Source organism: Oryzias latipes, chromosome 16 (genome assembly GCF_002234675.1).
Source record: "Oryzias latipes chromosome 16, ASM223467v1".
Classification (NCBI taxonomy): Eukaryota; Metazoa; Chordata; class Actinopteri; order Beloniformes; family Adrianichthyidae; genus Oryzias; species Oryzias latipes.
The window spans coordinates 17,945,745-17,972,810 of NC_019874.2; the positions used below are offsets into that span (position 1 = coordinate 17,945,745).

At 36.4% G+C, this 27,066-nt stretch overlaps 2 protein-coding genes across 6 annotated transcripts; one reads left to right on the forward strand and one right to left on the reverse strand.

The window, feature by feature from the left end:
• Positions 1–6,889: 6,889 nt before the first annotated feature.
• rundc3b (RUN domain containing 3B) lies at positions 6,890–20,573 on the forward strand. Its single transcript, XM_004077882.4, has 11 exons — positions 6,890–7,132; positions 12,245–12,360; positions 13,850–13,983; positions 14,735–14,820; positions 14,961–15,050; positions 15,811–15,891; positions 16,159–16,333; positions 16,882–17,039; positions 18,325–18,471; positions 19,378–19,499; positions 19,578–20,573. The coding sequence occupies exons 1-11, from the start codon at positions 7,038–7,040 to the stop codon at positions 19,721–19,723; spliced, it is 1,350 nt and encodes a 449-aa protein (XP_004077930.1). The 5' UTR covers positions 6,890–7,037; the 3' UTR covers positions 19,724–20,573.
• On the reverse strand, positions 20,499–26,690 carry slc25a40 (solute carrier family 25 member 40). 5 transcript variants are annotated; one of them, XM_011485255.3, is made up of 10 exons: positions 26,567–26,690; positions 26,231–26,338; positions 24,113–24,172; positions 23,933–24,039; positions 23,673–23,740; positions 23,417–23,541; positions 22,732–23,015; positions 22,552–22,633; positions 21,283–21,363; positions 20,499–21,196 (listed from the first exon to the last, which is right to left on the reverse strand). In XM_011485255.3, the coding sequence occupies exons 2-10, from the start codon at positions 26,328–26,330 to the stop codon at positions 21,063–21,065; spliced, it is 1,041 nt and encodes a 346-aa protein (XP_011483557.1). In that variant the 5' UTR covers positions 26,331–26,338; positions 26,567–26,690; the 3' UTR covers positions 20,499–21,062. The 5 variants fall into 5 exon arrangements, with proteins under 5 accessions (XP_011483557.1, XP_011483556.1, XP_011483555.1 ...); XM_011485254.3 differs by having other exon boundaries at positions 26,231–26,335; positions 26,457–26,686; XM_011485253.3 differs by having other exon boundaries at positions 26,457–26,686.
• Positions 26,691–27,066: the final 376 nt, after the last annotated feature.

The window sequence follows — 27,066 nt, forward strand, 5'->3', positions numbered from 1 at the left end:
ATCTATCTATCTATCTATCTATCTATCTATCTATCTATCTATCTATCTATCTATCTATCTATCTATCTATCTATCTATCTATCTATCTATCTATCTATCTATCTATCTATCAATCAATCAATCAATCAATCAATCAAAAACAACAACAACAACAACAATAATAATAATAATAATAATAATAATAATAATAATAATAATAATAATAATATAATATAAAAATAATAATGATAATAGAAGATTGGAAAAGCAAAATTAAATCAACTGCTTTGGACGGAAAAACTGTCAATTTAATGAATTAATATTGAAATTAGTAAATTAAGATATATTCCAGAATTATTATTATTTTTTTTTTTTATTTTAGTACAGGAATCCCTTCTGTTTGAAAGGTAATCCCAAATGAATAACATACAGAAATTCAACTTTTTTATGTTTAAAAAAAAAAGGCAAACATTTAGGTATTTTAGTTATTATTGAATTTAGATGAGAATCCCCAGGAAAAGCAGGGGGAGAGCATTTTTACGTCTGTAGGTAATCGAAGACATAAATACAACTTAATGTTCTTATTTTGGCACAAATATTGATCCTATCATAAACCTTTCTTGTTAATCATTTTATTCATTTACATTAATTGTAGTTCTTGGTGTTGTGGAGATTATAATCAAATATGTACTACTGGAATTGTGGAAATCATAATCAGACATGTATTACTGTTTTATAAATGTGTTGTAAACTTCAGCCTGGCGAATAGTGTGTGACTACTGTGGAAGGTGAAAGACAACGGTCAGCAGCAGATCAAAAGGAAGTGAAGGATGTGGTTAAGAGCATCCGGCGCCAACCTGTATGCTTTTTTTTTTTTAAAACAACTCCTTGTACGGTATTAACCAATGTCAAAGGTGTGACCAAATGTCAAAAAAACAACTCCTTATATGGTATAAACAAATGTAAGAAGCTGAATGTGTAGGAAGTAGATCATTAAGTGTGAAACAGGATACCAATATTCAATAAAAATACCCTCAAAAGGAATATGCCAGAATTGCCAGAGGCGAACCAGAGTTTCAGTGTCAAGTCTCATTATTAGAACCTTCAACTAGAGGATCCTTCTGACTCCAAATCAGAACCCGGGGAAGTCCATTTGGACTTTAACAGTGTATAAATTGAAACAAATTGCGGTTTATATTGATTTTGAAAATTGGCAGTTGTAAAAATTGTTTGAGGCTTAAATAATGAAATAGAAAAACAAAAACAAAATTGGAGGATAATCTATGGCCTTTTCTAACAGTTCAATGCTGAAAACATAAAATAAAAGCAGAATGAGACTTCAAAGTAGTTAGTAATTTCCAGTTTTCTGAAAGCACACTATTTTTAAAATGTAAAGCAACTGCAAAACAGTAAATAAATATAGTTAAATCACATAGATTCTGATAGCAAAAAATATTCACAAATAATTGTCCCGTAGTTACTATGTTTTGTTTTGCTTTATGTCAAAGCATCAAACCACATCATCCAGCAATTTATGTCAGTCAAACTTTATGATTATCATGTCGTTTACATGTAATTTTGACTTTTCTGACAAAGAGGGACCTGAGGTTTAGCTATGAAAAAAGTTCTCTGAGAAAAAAAAAGCAGTTTTTGAAAGATGAACTCAGGGTCTCCTGATCTGACCATCACATGAGAAATAAAAATACCCCAAAACAAGAACTGAAACCTCAGGTCAATCTCCAGAATTCCTGCAAGCCTTCCATTGGATTATTGGTTCAAATTTCTGATTCAGTTTTTTATCGTGTTTTTAGTTTAAAGGCTGAGCAGGAGAAGAATCCATGCAACATACTAAATCAACAACAATCTAATCTGATTAATTGTTGAACTAAAGTTTCCTACTGATACTGAGTATTGACCACAAACTTCCTTCTGCTACGCCAAAACACAACCTGACTGACACAATCATGGATAAATAAATTGCGAAGTTGACAAAAAGAAAGAATTAATGCTTTATGAGCAGAAAACAATACATTCCTAGTTGCCTCTTTGTAATTTTGTTTCACAGATTTTTTTTTTTATTGTTTATATAAAAGCCCTTTCAATAAATGGATGGGAGTTTGTGGCCTGCCAATTGTAGTTTATTTTCAGTGTATTTTCTTGTCTGATCATGATTTACCACGATTACCAAGAAATACTCAGAAACACTCTTTTAATCTGCTACATGAACATGTTAAAAACACCAAAAACACATTTTTCATTGGAATGGGTCTTAAGGATTCTACTGAATTGCACCAATATACCCATGTGAATATCTCTTGGTCATCCTTTAGTATTGCTCTCCAGTGTTCCAACCATATAAGGTTGAATTTTCATCACAGATGGAGGTCAAAGGTTCAGTTATTAAAACTAGTCATTGTCAAAAAGGTATGGCCATCAGTGTATAGTTCATGAAAACACACGTTGTTCACCTTTAAAGGAAGCACAGTGGATTCATCCAGTTTGACTTTCACATGTTAGTCCTGATTTCATTTCCTAATAAACTTTGTGTGATTCATAAGGTGAAACAAAAACACTTCATGTCATTGTTGATCTTAAAACACAAATAAGAAGTGCAATTTTTACATCCAGTGTTGTTGTCAGTGCTCTTTTAATGAGGGCTGAATTTTCTTTTATTATCCTGTAAGACAGAACACCGCTCTTATCTTTAGTGATCTTAAAATTGTTGTGATCAAAGGTTATCATATTTATAGCTGCGTCAAGCTTTTCCTTTGTCTTTACCTTCTCTGGGAGAAAAGTCACAGCGGTGGTTTCACACACAATGTGGATTCAAGTTCATGATTACACAAAGATGCAAAGTTTCTGTAACTAGAAGCCAAACAACTAATAATTTATCAAATCACATATCAAATTGCTTTTATGTTGGCCTATCATAGCTACTTTCTGAAGAGAAATGTCAAATTTGGAGGGAAAGTGTCAAATATGACATGTTTGGAGTTCAATTGTATTCTAATTCTGGTTTGTGAGGAATGATGCAGTCACAGTAATGAGGTAAAGTTTGGTAGCTAAGTGCAAATGAGCAAAACGGGATCACTCTTCTAGCAAAGGATCAATGGTGAACATTTGAGTGAAGCTTTCTTTTATAGAGGATTTCAAAGCTTTCTTCACTTCGGATGCATGTTGTGGCCCAACACTGGACATATTTAAGGTACAAGCCATAGTCTGTGACGAGAAGTGATGACTTACTCTGTTTATTCCAAGAAGAAAAGTTCAAGATCAAGATGAATCAAGATTAAGGTCGACACCCCTTCTGAAACCCATGCGGTTAAGCTTTTGTTAGAAGCATTATTGCACAACGCTTCATTATAGTGCTTTAAGTGCATTTTAACCCCCCCCCCCACACACACACACACATTTTTATGTTTATGTCCTATTCTAGCAAACTGACATATATCTTTTTATAGGGTATTGATTCATTCAAGTAAGTAAGTAGGTAAATCTGAATTTATTATAGAACATTTCTCATAGAACGACTCAAAACTTCCTTCACGATGTTAAAACAATGTATAATCAGAGAAAGAACACAGAATGGCAAAGGGAGTGTAAAGTAGGTAAAACCCAAATAAAACACACTCAGGCATATAAGTAAACAAACAAACAAACAAACAAAGGTGAACACAAGTAAAAGTCAGCTAAAAGCTCTCCTAAATAAAAACATCTTAACTTGAGTCGATTCAAGAAGCCTTTTTGGTACTTTTGAGGATTTTCTGTTAAATAGCTGTTCTGATTTCTCAAATCTAGTTGTGGGTGGGAGCAACAGAACTTTGAACTTAACTTAGGAATGTAATTGAAGTGGGGGGTAAAAACCCTGATCAATGGGTCCTCCCCACTTCAGGCTTCAATTAGGCGGTGCAGAATCAAAGGGTTGGCAATGTACATTATCCTTCTATTGTATTATATGTCTATGATCTTGAGATTAAATATCTTAACCAGTAGGAATAACAAAACCTTTTATTAATGAAAGATAGAATTAAAGTCAGGAGCAGCATTTAATGGCTTTCACTGTTCACCTGTATCGCCACAAAACCTTCCTGCACCCGTCTTTGTTGCAGACTTTTGATAACTTTCTTAGTAGATGGTCCAAGGTAAAAAGCTGCATGGATGATGCCTGAAATCAGAATCCTTTATTGTCTTTGTACATGGTGATACAATGAAATTTTATCAGCAAAAATCACAAAAAAATGAATATGCTGTTTCCTCACCGATGTTAAACTTAAAAGCAAGTAGAGGGTTTTTAAAAAAAGTCAGAAATTAAGTAATCTTAACATTTTTTTAAATTGCGTCTAGATTACAACTGTAAAATTTGGTGATAGTCTCTGAAAGTAAATTTCATAGAAGCAAATATTGAATGAAACAACTTCTTTATGCCACGATGACACGGTTTCATGGTTGTAACATTAACTGTTTCCTAATTGAAGTATGCAATATTTGATTAATTATTTCTCACCCCGAAGATTTTCCAGACAATGAAGAAATCAGGCAAATTTATTTGATTCATATTAATGGCTACATAAACATTTGTCCCCCTTGAAAAACACAAGTCACAGTGAGACTTTAAATGTAAAAGTAAATTTGTCTTTTGAGGACTGATAAATTTCAGTGCGCTGTTCAGAGCTGTAAGGGTCCTTATAGTTATAGGGATCTTAGAATAATTAAATAAATGAATTAAGGGTTTTCCCCCTTTTTTTGTAGAATGAACTGGAGCTTATTGGCTGATTGTTTCCTGCCAAATTGTAAAAATGCTTAGAAAATGTGTCAGCTCCCTTCTGTGTGCCAGTAGTAAAAATAAAAATGAATAAAGCTGCTTTATTGTGGTGGAATAAAAACAAAGGTCAGTAATTCCAAGAGATAAAACCTGAGGGAAAACTTGTAAACGTTTCCAGCATCACGCATTTTCTAAAGTTTAATTAATTTAGAAATCTGTTTACTTTCACTAAGCTTTAACTTTGGACTAAAGATACTTCATTTGAATGAAGTCAGCTATGAGGACATCCATGTTCTCTGTTGTTCTGGCACTTTTTGTCATAAAAAACTTTGTATTGATCTGAGCACTGAGAGAGATTACCCTACTCTGGTATTATATCTATGGTCAAATGTCCTTTATTTGACTGGAGAGGGACAGTTAAACTGTCTAATCAGATAACTTTAACTCAAAAACGTTTTATTCTGGAGGCAATATCAGGTTCTTCTAAAGTAAACTAAACTTTCTGTACTTTATGTTTATGCAACCAATATTTTATTGCCATCTTATATTCAAGATGTTCTTTACAGAGACGTGGCTTGATAGAAAAACTGTTAGTGCAGCTCTTATTCCATCTAAATTCACTTTAGCATCAGAATTGTACAAAAATTATTGTGATGTATGCTTACTAGAAGCCACTAGGTGGCGTGATTTAACTGTTACTTACCACAATCTGACCACATGTGAACTCAACAAACTGAAGCCAGAACCAGAGATGAAACAGATTTTCCCTTTGGTGAAAATGTGTTGAATTCTTTTTTCACATGTTGTTGAATTTCAAACACCAACCTGAAATGAACCTTAGTTTTTCTTCCCAGGGGTTAGATTTCTGAGAAACGTTCTAAACAGAAAGCATTTTTGTTTAAAAATGTCCAAGTAATGGATCTTAACATTTAAGAGCATTTAAGGCTGACTGTAAATGCACCTAGGTGGGTTCTTTGTGATATACACCCTCACACGCACACACCCACACACGCACACCTACACACATGTTTACTACCAGTGGGCTCCCCTGACTGTGTTTATCTAGCGTTTCTACAAGATTGAAGTGATAAATTTCCCACACTAAATTCAATATTGTTATTTTTTTTGTAAAAAGGAAAGTCAAATGTAACAGTGTATACTTATATAATGCTTTACCACCCGTACAGTCCCGTCCTAAAAGTAGAACCAGCTCTATGTGACACAGATAAACTTTTTAGCACAAGAGTTGCAGTCCATTTTTGTGAAAGACTTAGATCTGGTTTTGTGTTATAAAGGTGAAGCAATTTTTTGTCACAGGGGAATGGCTCAGTCTTTTTGTGATAAAGGGGAAGCTATATTTTAGTGGTGGAAGTGGAGCCAGCTGTGTGACAAAGGCAAGGCCATTTCTTTATCATGGAGGTAAAGCTGGCCTAAAATAACATTTTTTGGACTATAAGTCACTTTGGAGTACAAGTCGCAACAGCTAAAAAATGCATAATTAGGATGGAAAAGAAATCATAATTACGTCAAACTTTTCTGGAGAAATTTATTTAACAAAATATGGGAACATTTTATCTTGAAAGGTAGATCCTAACAGAATAAATAACAACAACCCTAACCGTTATTCGCGTCATGAAACATGTGAGGAATATAGTATACTAGCACAACATATGAACAACTATTCATGTAACCATAGCATAAAAAACACAACAACTAAACTCTTTAAATCACTTCAAATTACTAAATCCATTGAATTCTTCATAGTCTGTGTCACCTAAGAACAATTCGAGCTGTGCTTCTTCTGCATTGCTGTCAGTAGCAAATACTGATACACACACCGAGAGTGCCTTCTAGTGGTCGTTGCTTTTTATTTTTCAAAATCACATATAAATCACATCTAAGTTTAGGTCGCATCCCCATCTAAACAATGCACCAAAAAACTGGTTGTGATTCACCGTGGAGCTTTATTTTTATGATGGAGTCAGCCCACTGGGACAAAGGTGGATTTTTTTGTTTTTGTCATAGCTGGTGTCCTAAATGTAAACTGCAAGCCCAATTAGAATTTTATATAATTTACTACAAAACAAAAGTCCATTTGAAGTCACTTCTGACTTTCAGGAATCTTATTTTGAAAATCCCCACCGGAAGCCCTTGCTTTGTCTTGCTTGTGCATCTTTCTGCTCGCTCCTTCTGTCAGCAGAGCATCTTGTGTTCCTCTGCAGTGACAAACAGAGGCTGGACGTGTGCTGGAGCGGCACAGCGGGTCCAAAGCTGCCCGTCACGCACGGCAGCGGGGATGGCGTCTGTGTGCGTCGGGCAGCATCCTGTCCGCAAACTCGGAGGAAGCAGAAGCGCCGCGGTGGAGAGGAGGAACCTGCTGACGGTGTGCAGGTGGGAACGCGTTTCTGCTCTTCTGTATCTTCATTACAGCACGAGGTGCTGCTGCTGCTGCTGAGTGACGGCAGATTTTTTAATTCATTAGGTGAGCCGGACGCATGTTAGAAGCATGTCTTCAATTCTGCAATTAAGTATGACTTAAATCTGATAGAATCATTTACATTTAAGCATTTAGGCAGTCTGATAAAAAATAACTGAATGTATCAGGTTTTGTTTTTGATGCACACAAAATCCTGATTGTAAACGCTCGGCAAAAGCATCAATAAATAAACAAACTAAATAAATAATTGAATACTACTATCATTTTTTTAATTACACCATGATAATGGAATAGCTAAATATGAATTTCTTCTCATCTCTTTCTTCACATTTTAAAGCTTTCCAAAGTTCTTTTGCTGTCTAAAATTGCTCTTTAATTATAATTACATGTTTATTATTATTATTTTTATTTGAACACTTGGTGCAGCCCTACCCTTCGAATTTCACCTGCAGGGATTATGCCATCACTGAATGTTTGGGAGTTAATTAATGATATTGCTGTGTAGCAAACAGTTTCTGGCAGAGCTTAGTCAGAATCCATTTAAACAGCAAGGAGCCTCCTGCCTCCTCACCATCCATCAATGTGGGGATTTGAAAAACAAGAAATAAACTGAATATATGTAAAATGAGCAAAAACTGACTAAAATTATGTTTTTAATGAATAATTATTTTTATTAATATTTTGCTTGTTATAATGTAATAGATAAAAAAAAACATTGAAAATAATTTTCTATTCAGTTTGAAATACTTTTTTTTTTTTTTTTACCTTTGTGTTACTTCTTCTCTCAAAGGATGAATAAATATCTCAGACACAATTACTGTATGTCATTTTTGGAAATGTTGGCCATAAAGGATTTAGCTAGACATTTTTTAATACCAATATGTCAGATAAAAAATAGATTTTTCAGATAAAGTAGCTCTCATTTACCAATATCTCATAAAATTTCACCCGATTTTTTTCTTTGAGTTTTATTCGTAACATTAAAAACATTATTGCAGATGATTATCCTTCCTTTTTGTATCCTTGGCAAATAAACAGCTCAAAGCTTTGTTTGTAAAACGTACAAATATACTTTATTTTTATCTCAGCTGGTAGCCGAAACCCACAAACAAAAAGTTTTACTTCATGATGTAAGACTTTAAAATCGTGCATGGTATTAATGCAAGATTAGTAAATATAAACGTTTTGGAAAAATTAGGGGGAAAAAAAGTTTTTCCTAACCTATCAAACACGAAAAGTTCAAAACCAAGAGTTTTTGTTCCTTGTGTCTATGTGTGCTAGAAATTTCAGTAGTGGTGGAATGGATTGTGCCTGAAATTTTCTTTAATTGTAGGTCTTTCTTCTTTAATGACCTCAGTTATGGTCTCTACAGAGTTTATTTAGAATGGATTGTATACCCTCATGCATCAGAATCACAAGAGTTCACAGACATTTGTTTATTAAGATAGTTCTCAATTCATGGTTTTCCTAGCTGCCACTGTGATAACAAGGAAAGGACTAATAATTTGTGCTTTTATACTCAATATTTAAACATTGTTGTCATACACGCGCTGCTGGACAGAGAACTCTGCCAAAGAAAACCCTTGGAGCTAACAGACACACCATGCCACAGCAGAGATCTGAGCCTTCTTATTGGGAAATGAGAGCGATAACCTCCACATCCCAGTGCAGCACCAGACTAAAATAAATAGAAGCAAGGCTGGAACATTCTGGAAATCACTGCTCCTCTGAGGGTCTCCAGTTTCTGTGTGAGCCATCATCTTTCAACACTAGACTGCAGTAGAAATAGCTTCTTCAGTTGTTTCTAAATCCAAATGTTTTCAAGAAACTAATGAACTTCTTCTAAAGAAACTCAATCAAATTTGATTAAATAGGTTTAACCCTTGTGCTATCTTAGATGACCCCACCCTTACATTGACGTGTTCTCCATACAATGACAAACGTGGATAAAGGTGGAAAGATTTCATGTAATCCATGGACACCAGTGAGGTTCACAAATCATTGAGGAAAAAAGGTTCAGCGCACTGTCTAGTGGGTCTAGATCAGTGTTTTTCAACCTTTTCTGAGCCACGGCACACTTTAACCTTAAAAAAAATCCCGCGGCACACCAGCATCCAAAAATTAAAAAAAAAGAAGGAGAAACTCATAGTATGTATTGATCTACAGCCCCTCCACAATCTCACATGCATTTTTGAGATAATTCTTGCAGAAAAAGCTGGAAACTGCAGCTTTTTTTCCCTAAAAGATTCAATAAAAGTTAAGTTAGAAGATTTAAAAATAGTTTGATGCGTGTTCGTTGGTTTCAAGACGTTTAACAACAGATCTCCGTATGCGCTGTCACTCTCACAACCCAATGCATCATGGGAGATGTAGTGCATAAAACGGCCGGAGATCGGTTTTCGGAGCTTCATTGTTTTGTTCACTTGTTCCACGGTCTGATACCGGATTCTGTGGAAAGCAACAGCGCAAAAGACGAGCTTTAGCTGGTATTTTTGTTAGAACTGAGCGACTTTACGAGCTAAATCGGGACAAGGAAGTGAAGACTTTAACCACTTCTGATTGGTCAGACTGATGACATGTGATTAAGCCCCTCAAGAATGATTGGTGGAGACAATCAAAGGAACGGGACTTTTCCCAAACACAGCCGGAGCTGCAGCTGAATCGTGGTACTGTCATTCTTATCCAAATGTCTTTAATAAAATAAAATAAACGCAAAGAAAAAGTATTTTACGATCTTTTATATTCCTAACTCCTCAGTGTTTTATCAAGGCCTGTTTGGATGAACACAGAGCTGAAATCCTGAAGATGGGAAATGTTTTTAGATCAGTTAATGAGGGCAATTTTCCACGGCACACTTGACCATCTCCCACGGCACACTAGTGTGCCGCGGCACACTGGTTGAAAAACACTGGTCTAGATGACCCAACTCCCAACGTTTAAGTGCCTAGCACAAGGGTTAATTCATTCCTGGAGGACTATTTTAAGAAATTATAAACACCAAAAAAATCACAGTAGAAACAAAAATGCAATAAAAAAAAGTCAGATGTTCCATGTTTTATGAAAGATTTTCAGGCAAACAAAATCTTTAAAATTCATGACAGATTGACATATAAATAGCTAGAATGAACAATCCTGAAAGCTAAAAGGACAGAAAATTACATTTTTATTTTGCAAATCCATCACAGACCCATTGATTCTTGCAAGTCACTCCATTCATGAAGCTCAGTCACAGGATTCTCGTGATCAGTACCACTTCAATGCTGGCTACTTTGTGTTAGTCATTTTTTCTGCTTTCTTTACTATGTTTTTAATCAAAAACAGGAAAAATTAGTTTGTTTAATCTCTTTGTCATACAAAATGTTTTGTGGGAACCAAAGTTTAACATCTTTTGACGTAATAATGGTTAAATACATCAAACCTAAGAATGACTCTTTTATTTATTTAAGATTTATGTACAGGAATAAAAGAACGTACGTTCAAATTCCAATTTATAAGTAGAGATTTCTTAATAATCAATAGTTTGAACTGTTTCTGCAGTTTAAAAAATATATATATTTACACGGTATAATTTCATTTCATTGGAATTTTGCAGGGATCTCATTATGTTATGCAATGTTTGTTTTTTATAATTTTTTATATTTATTCTAATCTATATATGCCATTTTTCTTGACTCAGATTTATCCAGAATTGTTTATGGGTGCTTCAACTGCATCATAAATGGAGACTGGAGGAAGACCCACATTCAGAACAATAGCAGCCGGCAAAATACAACTTTGACATAAAGAAATAGGCAAAAATATGTTTTACATCATTTAACCTACTGTGTAAACTCCTGTTAATGCTGCTTAAAGAGCAAAAAGATCACCTTTAAAATCAAGAAGATTTTATTTCAGTTATTATTTATACACAAGATGTATTTAAAAAAGGTTTTTATAGTAATCTCAGCCTTTTTACATCAAACCATTTAGTTTAAAAGTAAAAAATCCACAGGACCATATTTAGTGGTTTGTTTAAACTTAATGATAATTTGCAAATTTTACTGCTGACTTTTTTCCTCCTATATCATCACTTTAGCGATTGCATGTAAAAAGCAGCAACTATCCTATACTATCAGCATTTTTTCAGATTTTGCTTATAATCTTTATTTGGTAAATAGTAACCAAATTTTATTTAAAGGGGGCTTTAAAGTTGCATGGTTTACAAAGAAAACTTTGGGATTAAATCACTCGAGCACTCTTATCAGTTGCTTAAATGCTCTGCACGTAGTCATCCAGGAGACTAAGCAACCACAGATAAGATATTATGATGAGGTCCACATACTCACACGCTTGGTCATTAACTGCTTCCTGTGTGATTATCGGAAACCTGATTAAGCAGAGTTAGTTTGCTTCATGGTAGGCGGGATTTCATGGCTGGTTTGATCACAAATTCATCAGAGTTGCTGTAAAATGTGTGGATTATTTGATGACTTAAAAGTTTGGTGAATGGCTGTTTCATCCAAGGATTACCCCAATACTCTGAAGAAACTGATGCAAACAGCAAATGTGTTTCTCCACAGACAACATTTGGGCATCTGCAATTCAGATTCACCTTTTGCTTTATCTTGCTTTATCTAAGTTAATAGGGAGGTCCAGTCTGATTTAAATTCTTCTAAGTAAAAAGATCAAATGGTTTTGACCAGTAAAGTCAGAAAGAAAAAGACAAAAACCCCAGAAGTGCATCGAACAACAAAAATAAGTTTGGCTTTACACCTAATGGAACATTTTTCAACAGAACTTTTTAATTTTTAATATGCTGACAGAAGAGGTTTGAGAGACTTCTTTATGGATTATGTTTAATGCCGAAAGCTATATCAGGCTGCATTGCTTGGCTTCAAACAGAATTTTCCCAAAAGAATTTGGTATAAATTATCTTTGCCCAACTTATCTGCTTAAAGCTCTTTCAAATAAAAAATAAATTAAGTTCCAACACTCAAACACCTCCATCACAATCATCGTGATGACATTTTTTTAAAATATGCATCTAATGAAAAAAATCTATGTGTGTCTGTTGTCTTTTGTTTTAGATTTTCAGTGAAGACTTTGCTGGATCGCTCCTGTTTTGAAACAATAGATGACTCGTCTCCAGAGTTCATTAACTTTGTTTCCATTTTGGAGCACATCCTCGGTCATCGATTTAAAGGTAAGCGAGGTTTCACTTAGTGTCTTCCATGGACACACTGAGAAAAGACAAAAAATGACACATGTATCCAGAGCTAGTAGAAACCAGGTAAAGGTATGTGGGAGTACAGTTTGTATGGTTCCTAGATATTTATTTAGCTGGTAGTAGTTCATATCTGTCTATAGAATTGAAGAAAGTCATTTATTTTAATTTTAGTTCTGGACTGGAAAACTAAAGTACACATATCTAGTAGAGGAGTAGATTCAAGGATGAGAAGAGACCCTGCAAAGTTTGAAAAAAGAATGTAGTACCCATATTGAATCATTTCGTCCAGTGGGTGTTGCTATGTCTCCTTAATGTTAATTATATACAGGCTGATAAGCTGATATCAGACAGGTTTGTTTTTGTCTTAAGGGCAAAAAGGTTTTTACTGCTGTTGCAGTAAGAAATGGCTAAAAGTGGATCCTGTGTCTGTGATGCAAATAAAATGAACAATTATCTGTAACTTACATCGAAGTGCAAAGACTTTCAAGTCTTTAGCTCATCCGCCAGGACCTTCTGGCATTATGCACCCCAGTAGCTTCAACTAGAGTTAGCATTATTACTTTTTAAATGCACACATACTTTTTTCTTGAGAACTATAAACTCATACAGTTAATGTATATTAATATTATACTACATTGCATCAGTGGGAGTAGGCTGACCATGACATGGCATTACAGACCCAGTCTGATCATCTTTTGAGCTATTTTAAAAACATTCTCAATGGTCTTTTTGGTAACCCCGCCCCCTCCCCATTGCTGAGAGCTCTGTGTTTACATTTTCTCCAGCTAGCTTACAGCCTTTCACACCCACAACCTAACATTACCGGTGCAAAGAAAAACATTAGCAGTGCTTTAAAAATCGTTAGCAATATTGGAGCAATACAGTTTTGAGCCAAATACAAGCTCAAACGAGGAAGATTAAGATGTACATGGATCTTCTTGTCTAAGTGGATGTATCGGAATGGAGCAGAGCAGGAAGCTTGTGGCCCGCCCAGCATATTTTCTACGTCACATCTACAAGCTTTTTCCAGCAGGATATTTTTTCCACTCCTGATTCAGAATGATTTGAATAAAGAAATACTCAGAAATTTTAAGCTTGATTTTCTTTATATATGTCCTCCATCATCAGAAAAAGGCCATTACAACATGTTAAAACACCAAAAACACAACTTTCATCAAATTGGACCCTTAATGTGTGACTGGAATGAGATCTATCCAGAATTTTGACCTGGGCAAAGATTCAGCATTTAGTTTTAACTTTTGAGAGTGCTGATTTAGTCCTGATAAAAAGTGTTTAAATAAAACAAATAAAAGTGTATCGAATAATAGGAAAGAGCAGTTGGAAGAATAGAAGAACTGGGCTTAATTAGAAAGGTCAAGTTGTGTGTTGTCGTCAGTGTAACAGTGGATAATTGGGTGCTGAATTCCTGCCTTCAAAACCTTCTTTCTGTGTCTTTCCCTAAAAGGTCAGACAACTTGGTTTGGCTACGAGAGTCCTCGAAGTTTCTGGGATTACATAAAAGCTGCCTGCAGCAAAGTACCCCATAACTGCATTCGAAGCATAGAGAACATGGAAAATGTGCGGCCATCAAGAGCAAAGGTGTGGCTTTATCCATCTACAGATTTTAATGAAATTTTCAGCACAGCAAGGAGAACAGGAAACCAGCAGTAAGACACAGATTTAGTTCTTGAAACACCTGTAAAAATATAAGAAATATTAGAGGTGTGTTTTAGTTGTAAAAAACATCATTGACTTGAAATGTATTCTGCATTTTTTAATAAAATTTTTATAATAGTTTCTTTCTTTTCATTTTGTAATTAAGAAGCAGTCTTTAATTGGGGTTTTAAAGTCCTGCTCCAATCATCTTTTGATCTATTTAAAAAGCGTTCCAATTTCTTTTTTTCTTTTAATTATGTTTAAGCGGTTTTTAGCCTAAATCAAAAAAACGTGTGTCGTTTTCTAGAACATAGCTTCTGGAGGGTGGGAAGATGTCTTCAGGGGACAGTTGGCATAGAGAGACCCCGCCACCTCTTCCGCTCTCTGTTGCTGGGAGCTTAACTTTGTTTAATATTTGTCCTTTATCATCAAAAATATATGCAACAAAAACATGTTAAAAACAATATAAACACAACTTTCATTGTAGTTCATTAGTAAAAAGCAACTTTAACTCAGAAATACATTTTTGGATTTTCAGTATCTTGAGCAGGAGCTTAATCACACTGTTAAAAAAACAGGATTTGATGAATTCAAACAATATAATTATTACAGGTTTTTACATTTTGGCATTGTGCTTTCAGGAGAATTACATATCTGTGTGTTTATTGTGGTGAAATAAACTCTTTGTGTGCAGGGCAGGGCATGGATCAGAGTGGTCCTGATGGAGAAGCGACTGTCAGAGTACATCTCTTTTGCCCTAAGAGACCTCAAAGCCACCAGGTGTCAATGTGACATGTATATAAACAAAGAGCCCCATGCACCCCATTTATAGTTCCACTAAAACCACATAATGTCCGTCAGACCAGTGATCACTGCTGCAGCTCTGCTCTGAGTTAATGCAGCTAATGTGTGTCTCGCAGGAGGTTTTATGAGGAGGGAGCAATCATGCTGGGAGAGGAGGCCGGGCTGCTGGCAGACACTCTGATTGGGCTCAACACCATTGATTTCAGGTTCTGCTCACTATCTGCTCTTTCAGACTGTTTAGGGAATATCTTGTTTCCTGCTGTTCCTGCATGAAGGCTTCAGAAGAGTCCTGCTGAAGGAACTCTATTTGCTTTAAGAGTTCTAATGTGTTGAATGGAAACGTAAGCTCAACCATAGACAGTTGAACAAAGTTCAATTTCCAACGATCAAATTAAAGAGTTACACAAATGAAGTCCACTAGATCAGTATCTTTGTTAGACTGTCGGAGTATAAAATGAAATGGAATTAGTGACAAAATTAGCTTCTTGTCTTCAGTAGTCTGTATTTGTTTAGCTTTAACAGGAGTTTTCTTTTACTCATTTTTCTGTTTTGCCTGAACAGATTCATTATTTTCAAAAGCTGTTTGGATGTAGAGTAGAGAAAAATTTGAATTTAACATTATGCTCTTGATTTTTGCCTAATATTAGAATTTATAACTGTCATTGTTTGTGTGTTAATACGGTCATTTCTGGTTATGTTTATGTTAGATATATTTAATTGTGTCACTTTGCTTTTCTTATTTTTTTTTCTCTGGGTATCTTTTATTTATATAAAACACAAATCCTTGATAAATTTTGGTTATAGGTTTGTGGGGTTTGGGTGAAGTAGTTCTTTTAACTTTTTCTGTAACTGATGTGTCCCCGATGCCTCTCAATACTTTAGGAACTGAGGATGACAAAGGGGTACGTTTGACATTTAAACATCCATCTTGGATCACGTCATTTAAAATTTCCTGTTTGGTTTCAGCTTCTGTCTGAAAGGGGAGGGGCTGGACGGCTGCTGTCCCGCTGTGATCGACTACACGCCTTACCTGAAGTTCAGACAGAAGTATGTGGGTTCAAAAATTTTTCCATGAGGCAAAAAAATTTCCTAATAGTTCATCAGTAAACTGTTAGTTCTATTGTACACAGCTCAATATGATCCGAAAGATGATTAACTCTAAGTGGCAGAAATGTGCTAAAATGTTTTTCTAATTTTTTCTGTTGGAAAGAAGACAACTTCTCCAATCATATATTAACTGGATTATAAAAGTGGCCGTCACAGCCGTACAGGACGGTCGCTGTAGTTTGTAACATGCCATGGTTGCCTGTGCAGGGCCGACAGCATCAGCAGCGACGAGGAGGAAATGAGGACTCTGGGTAGCAGCGGCAGTGAAAGCAGCACCCCAGACAAAACGGCAACGGCTGCGTCCATCTTCACCGAGCAGAGCAACTTGGTCAGCAAGTGCAAGCGCTTTGAGCAGAAGTACCGCATGGCTCTGGAGCAGAAGGTTTGAAACCAGCTTTGATTGGGTTCCTTCCAAACTAAAGAGTACAGATTATTTTTGTTGTTATTTATAAAGAAATCTCTTACCTTACAAAAGTACTATCTCAGATTTCCAAGGCGTTACGTAGTTCATGTTATTTCTAGGTTACTTTCTCCATAAAACCTGCTGAAATAGTAAAAGTAAAAGGGTGTAATCATGATTAATATTTGTAAAGTTTATGTTTATTAAAGTTAAAGTATAATTGGAGGACCAAGTATCATCTCTAGTCAGTTTAGTCAAAATATAGGGAAAACATAAAGACCTGATAGAGAAGCTGAGACCTAAGAAAAAAATCCCATCTAAATTGAAATGTCCAGCTCTGTGTGACATGCTGGCATTTTTAATGCCATTATGGCATTTTCCTTTCTGCATGAGGATTATAAGAGTGGATCGTAAATGCCAGGGCAAAGGACGCACTGAAACAACTGAACTGGATCTCAAAAAAATAATGTGTTCCTTTACTACTGAGCTTTGATGCTCAGTAGTGCTGACATCTTTGTCTTTTTCCGTAGGACTACCTGGAAGAGCTGGTCCGTTTACGAGAAGCCCAGCTGTCGGAGGCCGTGTCTCATAACAAGACACTTCAGCAGGGCCTGGCAGACACACACCTCTCCCACACGCTGGAGAAGGAACAGCTGGAGTACATCATACTGGAACTGCAGGACCAGCTGTGAGTCTCTCCTGTGGCGCGGTTTGTGTTGATTTTGTGCGGTGCTTTGCATCAGCTCCAACTGTGTATTTATCCCATTAGGCGCGCTGCTAGAAACATAGGGAGCTGCAGAGGTGGGAGGTCTGCGTGTGCTCTTGAATTAGCTGCAATCAATAATGCTTTAAGTCAACAAGAACATCTGAGTTAGTCTTGTTCTTTCATCAATGATCTAATCAATGGGAAACCTTTACTATGGATCAACTCCAAAAAATGTTTAAGGAGGATTTTTGCAGCTGAGATTTAGCCGCTATAGAGTTTGAATCGCTCCATAAATACAAAAAATATGTGCACTCTACCTTCACTTTTAATGTGAATCATCGGGATTATAAACCAAACCCGTCAGACCTGATGTGAACGCTGTAATTCACCATATCATTGAGTTTCGGGCTGTATTTCTGCCTGACCTGTTGAATCTTCAATCTTTATAAAGAAATATGACAAAGTGTTGCAAAATGCATTGCAGCATGTTTTTGTAAAGCATGTAAAAAACTGCAGGCCTGACTTTCATGGTTTCAACATAAAGAGTGCATCAATGTAATCATTAGAAAGTCACAAAAGCAGCTGCTGCTTGAAAAGACTGTAAATGGTGAATTCCCAATTGATTTCATTCATAATAATTGTGTCCTAAACATTCATCAAATAAAAGTTTAATTTTATGAAGGTATGCATCATGAGGACTTTAAATAGGTTGTTTGTGTTTGAAGACTGAAAAAAAGCTTAATCACGAAAGAGCTTTAGTCAGTGTTTTCCTGTAATAATGCACATTTTCATTTAAAACCTGTATTAGTATTTACCTGGGTAACCATCAAATATTAAAAGTCACTGGATCATCTTTGCATTGACACATTTATGACCAAAACATGCATCGTAGATCGTAGATCATCTAAACCATTTTCAACCTTTTTTGAGCCAAGGTGCATGTGTTGCACCTATCAAAAAAACTATCAAATTCATTCCTGTCAAAGGGTCTTGAATAAGTTTTTTATGACCTTTCATATTTTTAACTGATCCTGTTTGCATGAACACAGAGCTGAGATCCTGGCAATGGTAAATGACATGATTTCAGAAGATATTAAATAATTTCCTACAGCAGACCTGACAATCTCCCATGGCACAGCATAATCCTAAAGAAATATGCAGATATTTGCCACATTCTCTTTCTTCTACATAAAAAGTTTCTTTTTTTTTTCCTTTTAAACAGGTTCTTTTACGTAAATGTAACTTTAAAACTGCTTTGTATTTTTAGGACTGTGCTAAAGAACCACGACTTGAGGTCCAGACAAGAGTTAACTACCCATTTAACCAATCAGTGGCCATCTCCTGATGCCTTGGATACCAATGCCGTTGCCTTGGATACGCTGCTGTACAGAAGGAGTCCAGGACAGCGGGAAGAGTACGTAAATTTATTTTTCAGAATCAAATCCCGGACACTTAATTTAGTTTAAGATACAAACGTCAGTAAATTAGCAGATTGATTCCTTAACGTGTTAAACGCGTTATTTGGAAATAAGTTTCGCGGAAAATGAACTTTTTCTTTTTAACCTCCATTATATATATATATAGGTTTGCTCATATCAGATCCACTCAGATATCTATCAAAGCTATTTATTTCCTCTTTTGTGTTTAGTTTTTGACCAAACTGACACCTGAAGTTTGCTCAATATGTATATATTAGTAAATACACAGATAGTCAGAAATATTGCTTTTTTTTTTGTATGAAGTGCACTTTTGCATCTGCCTCATGGTGCCAGTTAGAATATAAAGACTGAGTATAACCTGTTCTGTCAAAATGAACATAACCATGTGTGGGTTTTAAATGTGTGCATCCTTGATTATTTCCCAGAAGAATAAAAATAGACATGGTGTAACATTTTTATCTTTTTTTTTTTTCAGAATGTGGTCATAAATGTTGTCAGTTACAGGAAACAATCCAGACAGTAAGAAGTTCTGGATTCCTACAGAAGCAATAAATATGGGGAATTATATTTAAAATTCTTTAGTTACTTATATTAGCCAAGTTTAAAATACATGCAGGTAATTTCCTTTTTGGAACAATCTGGAATAATTTGGATCATAGAAAATGGTTTGGCTTTTTTGTTGATGTTTTCTGGTGATCTTTGCGCAGTATCTTGAATACGTTCTCAGTTGTGGGTTGCCAGAATTTCACAGAAATAGTCATTGAATAAAAAAAGGAAATGGATGAAATGTTATATTTAAAAATGTTGTAACCATCTGAAACATATGCTTTGTTGTCGGTGATAGTCTAAATGGATTCTGTAAATCACTGTCTTCCGTGCAGGCATAGCTTCCAGACTCTAGAGCAGCTGTCTGCTGACATGAGCCTCTCTCAGCCTTCTCTCAGAGCAGCTCACACTCTGACTCTGGAGGCCAGGTCAGCCAGCGCACAGTGGCTGCATCAAGGCACGTCTGCCAACAGATTTACTTAGTAAAGCCTCCACTAATGACCTGGATGTTAACCAAGTGTATTGCATCTTTCAGGTAAGGAGGAAACTCCATCCCTGAGAGGTCTGTGTGGCTCCCTAACATCAGTCACCAGCTACAAGTCTTTGGCCAGCTTGAAGTCTAACGAGTGTTTGGCCAGTCCTGCGACAGAGATCAGCACTCCAGACATCAGTCCTTCATAAGGGATGAAAATGCTCCAAGCGCATTCTCAGCAGGGACTTTATCCATGTCTGCAATGCTTGTTTCCCCTTTTCTGTTTTTAACCCTGGAAAATCCACAGGGTCAAATTTGGCTCCTGTTTTTTTTCTTTTTAATTATTTATTCGTTTTTTATATTTTTTGGCTGTTATTAATTGTTGCTACCCAGAATGAACAAACAGAAAAGTCAAATTATATTTAAAAGCCCATAGGAACATTGTTGCCGGGTTCTCCAGGGTGAAGGATCTATCCCAGGTTTGGAGGAGAGCTGGAAATCTAGTGTAGCGTGTGTTTGACCGGATAATGTTTTACTGGTGTACAGATGAGAAAAACAACGGGGAAGATCTAACTGTAACTTTAACAGCATGTGTGTAAATTAGTTGAGTCTGTGTGACGACGTCCCGTCTTAAATCTGAAGAGAGGAGACTCTCATGTTTCATTTGAATGTTTCAAATGTTTTAAAAGCCTTAGATGTTGCCTGCTTCCTGCAGTCACACAGAAAAATATTTATTCTCTTCTGGATTCAGTTAGGATGCAAACCTTCATCAGTTTTATTTATCCAGTTTTTGCTTCACGTACTGAAACTCGTTTTTGTTCTCAGGTAAAATCCTACTTAGTGTTTGTGTTCCCTTTAAAAAAACGTAAAATGCAGTATTTCATTCACAGGTCTTTGCATCAAATCTGTTCAATAACTTATTCTAAGACTCTGCAATAAGTTACCTTTTAGATCAGTTTGTGGTGAAGCACACAGTAGTCTCAATTTGCACAACAGATGTTTTCTCTGATCTTTATTTTCTTTAAAAGTTTTATTTAAAATAAACTTCACTTGGTTTGATATTGAGGGTTTGGGACATTTGATTGACTGATGAACAGAAGCAGTGGAAAACCTTCAAGGACCAATAAAAGAAGAAATTAAAAAAAAGGGTCAGATGAAGTCAAAAAATGCCCGTCAATCTGAACTCTTCATTGGCTCCGTTTGAGTTTCTCAACTCGACCTTTACTGCATATTATGTTATGCAACACTGTAGCACGGCTGCTCCAATATGGAGACTCTGTGCAGAGGCAACATAAAAGAAAAATAAAGTTTTGCATCTATCACTTATTGTTTGGCACGGTGCATGTGATCAGAGGAGCAGCCATCTGATGCAGGTCAAAAATGTTTACTGCCATCTGGCGGCCAAAATCAGAATTTCGCTTTTGAATGGAAGCATAATATTTGTTGTTCGTGCATTTAATGTTAGACATTATTGAATTTAGAACTCATTTATAAATGACTACATTAAATATTTATATAAAGTGATTTTTTTCTCAACAATAAGAGCCATCATGTGTTACTGCTGTAGAGCGGCCGCAGTGGTCTTTCTTGATTGTGCTTGCGGAAAAAAGCCTTCCCAAATTCGTACGTGCTGATCATGATGGCGCAGGCGGGGGCTACTTTGATCAGCCTGGGGATCAAACCTGGCGGGGACGCAGAGCATATGAGGATGTTATTCAGACTGAAGCATTGGCATAGACACAGCTTAATCTGTTAAATGGAGACGAACCTACAAACAGCCCACGAAAGCCGTCCTCTGCCACAATCCTGCACATCACGCAGAAGGTGGAGGCTGACGTTTTGCAGGACACTGGAGGGACAAGGACACTGGTCAACGTCAAATATCCCTCCATGGATTTTTGTTGTGAAGAAAAGTAGCTTTCAACTGTTTGGAAGCTATTTTTGTATTTTAGTCACTGCAAAGCTCTTTAGACAAGGTCACACTTAATAAAACTTGATAATAGTGTGAAGTGTAGAAAAAAAATCTATAATCACATAATGTGCACTAAAATTATTTAGATGGGGATATAGACTTGAGTCGCACTTATGTCTCACATGCAGAGACCTGGAATTGCGGTCTGGGACTTCTGTACAATGATCATTTGCTTATTTTAATTTTCTTTCTGCAGGATATGGGCATCAGGTCTAAAAACAAAAGCTCTCTTTATAAAGCTTTTGCATTAGGAAGGCAGTAATATCAACAGGCAGTCTTTGCGTCCCCACAAGCCGTTTAAAATGGTTTAACAACAATTATGGACAATGAAATATCTGATTTAAGCATAAGTCTCTTGAGACTTCCCATTAAGAGCAAATATTCCAGACTTGACTTGGAAAACAGGTGTGAGCATCTCTGACTGCCACTCCTGCAATATCGTCTTTTTTTTGTTTTTTGAGTTCCCCTTTAATTCAATTCAATTTGGTTTTATTTATAAAGCCCAATATTACAACACTGTTGTCTCAATGGGCTTCACAATTGCACAAAACATAAAATCATTTATAAAATACAATAGCTGCTAAACTAAACAGACTAAGCTAAACTGGGCATCCCTGCCCTTAAACCCTCCTTGGTAAGGAGAAACTCCACACAAAAAAACAACATTCCAAGAAAAAAAAAAAAAAAGAAATAAATGCTTTAGTAAATGCTTACTAATGCCTTCTTTAAGGCATTTAGTTAAAAGGATTAAAATCTGATGAAACGATGCCGTGTGTTGTCTGACTTTCAAATCAAGGAGAAACACCTGAATGGATCCCTTATCTGTAGTTCCCTCCTGACCATCACAGGAGAGAAAAACCCAAAAGGCCTCTTTGATAAAGGCAAAAGAATCAACCTTCTTCACCTTTTTCAAAGATCACAGGGTGTTGCCTAAAAATGTGTAAAAGGTTTGACTCAATTCATTGTTGAATTGAGTCAAACCTTTTACACCTTTTGTGAAACTGTGATAATCTTCACAAAACGCAGTAACTGAACCATCCAATGAATAAATAATGACACGCTTACAGTTTTTGGCTTGTAGCTCCCCGAGCTCCACCTGCCGTCTTGTTTTCACGACATCAAAAGGTGACGTGACAATGGAAGCAACCTGACAGAAGCAGGAGACTTTGATCATTTATTGCTACACAATCCATCATGTCCTGCCTGCAGGCTAATCAATCATTTAGGGTTTGCTGTCAGACTCACAGAACCTGACGCAGCTCCGGCCATGAAGGTGATGGTGAGAGTGGGCTCCCCGGTTTTGTACCACTCAGCCAGAAAGCTCTTGCCCCTCTCATAGTTGTACCAGTACATTGCTGAGAAGGGCACATCCCGAAGCAGAGTGGGGCCCAAACCCCTCCACAGAGACAGCCAGCCCTCCGTCTCCACCGCTGAGCGGATGCAGGCGGTAAGCTCTCTGTACGACTGTTTCTGGGACTGCAGCTTGGTGCGGATGAGCTCCAGGGGGCTGATCACCGTTGCAGACCCCACTGAGAAGATGATGAGATGTTACACACAAATATAATGCTCTAACGGCAAACAATGTATAAAAATATGGCACGTCAAAAACTAAAAACAGTTATATTATGTGACTAATCAGCTGAAAAAGGACATCCATCCATAAGAAAAGGTAAATATTAGTCACAAATGAATCCTTAAAGACGGATATTAAAATCTTTCCTTAATGAAATCTGATATAACTTTACAAAGTCAGGGTTTAAGGGCAAAAAAAGGTGAACTCCCCCAGGAAATTATTGCCAGACCAATTTTAAAACCCTGTTATTTAATAACTCAGTTAAATATCAGCTTTATCTGATTACATTATTCCAGAGACAGCTTTTTTTGTGGTGTTGAATGACAAAAACATCAGAGGAGCAGAGGCCGGCTTTACCTCTAGCAGTAGCTCCTGCCAGGAGGGGAGCCTCCTGAGCGTACTCCCCCATCCTGAGCCTCAGTGCTGTGCACAGCTGGTCGTAACACGTGAAATAGATCACTGTGGCAGGAACCGCCATCACACTGAACACAGAAAAAAAACAACAAAAAAATCCCACTGAAATTCTAACAAAAAAACAATACACAGAGAAAAAAATAATCTACTACATTTTATCAGTGGAATTTTTGCATGTAGTTATAAAGGAGACTCTCACAGTGTTGGAGGGAGTCCACTCCACAGTGACCGAATTCCCTCACGGCGTACGATCTTGATGAAAGCGTCCTGCAGAAGACAAGACAAATATTTATATTTATAGATTTAAATATTCAGTTTGAGTTTTTTAAGAACGGCTGGTTTGACTTTATGCAAACTTGATAACCTCTAACAGCAAACGTAATGGGTTATTTATGAGCATCGCCTTTTAACGTTGAATAAAAAAATGATTATTACTGCTCAGGTCTAACGGCATCTTACCAGGGTGCCGGTAAATTCCCCTGAGGCTTTGTACCAGGCCTTTGAATTGCCATTTTCACACACACATATGTGGTCCATCAGTCCATTGCAGTAAACGAAACATTTGCCTTCAAGAAGAGAAGTATTTACCATGTTGTGTGTAAAACTATAAGACTTGAAATGTGTTTTTTTCTTTTTTACCTTTGGGGAAGGGGCTTTTCTGTGCTTGCAGCCTTATTTTCACAACATCCAAAGGAGTGACTGAAAGAAGCAACAGTTTTATATGAGTTGCAGAAAATTCAACATTTTTACAACCAACTGTTTGAGGTTTTTTTTAACCCTTTGTACTATTGGATTATTAAAGTGATCTTTAATCAAGAGCTGAAAATGACACTTTCTACCTTGATGATTTTGTTTTTTATCATTCATGATTCAAACTGAAATGTTTGGCTATTTTACTTTTGGCATTTTATTTATGTGTCGTGTGTTTAGGAAAGTGGTTAAACAATAAACCATTTTCTCTTCAGGGTGTGGACAGATTTCCTCCTATTTAAGACCTTCTGTACAACGTAAATAAACCGGTTTGGCATAAAAACACTAAAAAAGACCTTTTTTGCCACTTCCTTTATGGGGCGCCACAGCAAATTACAGAAGGAAGTGCCAAAAAGGACGACACCTCATTCAAGGGGCACCACAGGGAATTACCAAGGGGTTCAAATGTGTGTTTTGTCTTATGTTTTACAGCGGATGCCCTACCTGACCCAACTCCCTGGATTTACCCAGAAAGTGGAAAAACTAGCTAGCGCCCCCATGTGGTTGCGGTGAAAGAATAAAATGCTGCAAGAGGAAGTTCAAAGAGTCCTTCTGAGTAATTCTGCTATGGACCATGAATCTCTAGAACGATGGTTAACGATGGTTAAGAGCGCTTCCAAACTTTGCTTTCCATCTCCAGATTTAAAAAAATCTCTCACCAACAGCACGAGGAGGCAGGAAAAAAATGTTGTTATGTCTGCAGACTGCACAGCAGAAAGTATTTGGGGGAACAAAACACCAACAGAACCACAAAACAAACAGCATTCTCTAGAGATAAAAAAAAATTATAACTTAGATTTTGGATAAAAACATGGTCTTTAAAGCATGCATGATGCAAACTATATTCAAATGGAAACTGAATATCTCAAAGCAAAAGAAACCTTAAAAAAAGAACAAACCATGAAAGACTATTGATTTGGCAGCAACAAACCAGAACCATAAGGCTGCAAGAGAGCGACACACAAATCTGAAGCCAAGGGTTCAACAACAGAAAGATGACAAGATAAATCGTCTTAATTTAAAATATAAATTAAGATCATCAGCTCCAGTCTCTGCAGCTGCAGAAAGCAGCTCCAAGGGTGGAGCTTATCTGAAAGGCAGACGAGAGCAAAATTGAGGCTGTTGAAAGTGAAGCACAGCCAATGACCGCAGGCTTTAATGATAAGAATTTATGTCTATGCTTAAAAAGAAAAAGAAATATCTTTAGGAAGATTGTAAAAATCTAGAAATAATGACAGAACATCTACAAATATTGGAACCAGAATACTACAAAGTCAAATTTGGAGGATTTGAAAAAAGAAAATGACCACATCAAGAGAGAACTCCCAAAAGCTCAACTCTGTGATCATGAACTTTAAACAATTGCATGTAAAATATGGAGGTGCACAAAAATGAGCATGGAGCTTTGATAAAATCAAAACTCGGCTCTTAAAGAGAAGCATCCAGTGCCATCAGGGGAAAGTGGCTTTCTGCTGGAGGAAACACTGATTTAGTCCAGGGTGAGCAATGAGAAGCAAACAAAGTGAGCTTCTTCGTGGAAACATCAAGGCTCAGGGAAACAAAGCTTCTTAACTTAAGATTCAATAAAAAGGGTCAGACTGAGGTAGAACTAAAGCAGTACAAGAACTTGTGAAACCTCAGCCTGTAAGCAATCAGGCTGTCCTCAGTTCCTCCAACAATATTTGAAGTCTAAAATGCTCCTTGATAGATTTGGGCTTGCACTGCCACACATCAACTAAATTTGTAAGTGATTGGCTTGTGATTGACAATTCTCCATCTTCATGGCTCTCCACCTAATCGTGGTGATTGATCCCAGCCTTCATGTTGTTCAGTACTGTATTACATCTATCTCACAGATCCAGCATCAGCTAGAGATTTCAAAATAAAATGACACAAACCTCTTTAAAAGCTTCACACAGAGACGCTTATAAACATGGTAAATATTACATAGTAATAAACGCAGAGTCAAATCTGGTCATTTAGAAATGCTCATAGGTAGTATCTTACCGAACAGCGAGGTCAGGATGGCTCCAGAGCCAGAAGCCACCATCTGCTGGAGGGGAGTAATACCACCATCACTGACAGCTGGAGAACTCTGCCCACTCATTTCGTCTACTTAAAGGAAAAATATATATTTTTGTTAGTTTTACAAAATATATATATATCGGTCAGAAATGATCGAATCATACATACTGTGCTAGTAGTAGTACAATCAATGACAAATGTCCTGTACCTTGATGATTAGCTTAGGTAACTTTCAACGTGCTAAAGTATGCTAGCATCGAAATGTGAAACGATCATTCCTCTGGGGGTGTTGATTCCTCGGAGTATAACCGTAAATACCTCATAACTCCTGTCCGGAAGGGTTTGTTAGGAAGGGTCTGATCAAACACGTGTTTGTTTCAGGGGATACAACCCCAAAGTAACCTGTTTACAACACATACATCACCGATTTCATAACGAAGTAGTTCTGGTTCAGCAGATTCCTTATCTTTTAATAGTTGAAATCGAAATTAAACCCAATTTAAAAAAAAATATTTTAGGTACATTATTTAATATAAAGTTTAAATAAATATTTCCAAGTTAGTTTGTAAAGTATATTTGTTGGTTTTGTATAAAAATGTTAAATGGAAAGATCTCGTTTAAACTTGGTAGTGCGTTTACTTCATTTTGAAGTTGCCAGTTTTGTAGTTTTTGCCGTATAAAAGAACACCTTGCAATTTAAAAGTAGAGTGAAAAAAACGAGGAAAAATGTTTAGAAAGCAGCGAAACAGTAGGTTTGTATTTATTTGGAACTAATTTTTAAACAGGCTGTGATTTCTGGCGTGACAGAAGGGAAATTG

Excerpts from the sequence above, each read along its gene's own strand:
- rundc3b (XM_004077882.4), top strand. The coding sequence starts at position 7,038 with ATGGCGTCTGTGTGCGTCGGGCAGCATCCTGTCCGCAAACTCGGAGGA. Across the intron at positions 13,984-14,734 it reads TGCGGCCATCAAGAGCAAAG|GGCAGGGCATGGATCAGAGT; the intron begins GTGTGGCTTTAT and ends CTTTGTGTGCAG. Across the intron at positions 17,040-18,324 it reads CTGGAACTGCAGGACCAGCT|GACTGTGCTAAAGAACCACG; the intron begins GTGAGTCTCTCC and ends TTGTATTTTTAG.
- slc25a40 (XM_011485255.3), bottom strand. The coding sequence starts at position 26,330 with ATGAGTGGGCAGAGTTCTCCAGCTGTCAGTGATGGTGGTATTACTCCC. Across the intron at positions 23,016-23,416 it reads GGCAGGAGCTACTGCTAGAG|TGGGGTCTGCAACGGTGATC; the intron begins GTAAAGCCGGCC and ends TCATCTTCTCAG. Across the intron at positions 22,634-22,731 it reads CCGGAGCTGCGTCAGGTTCT|GTTGCTTCCATTGTCACGTC; the intron begins GTGAGTCTGACA and ends TGCTTCTGTCAG.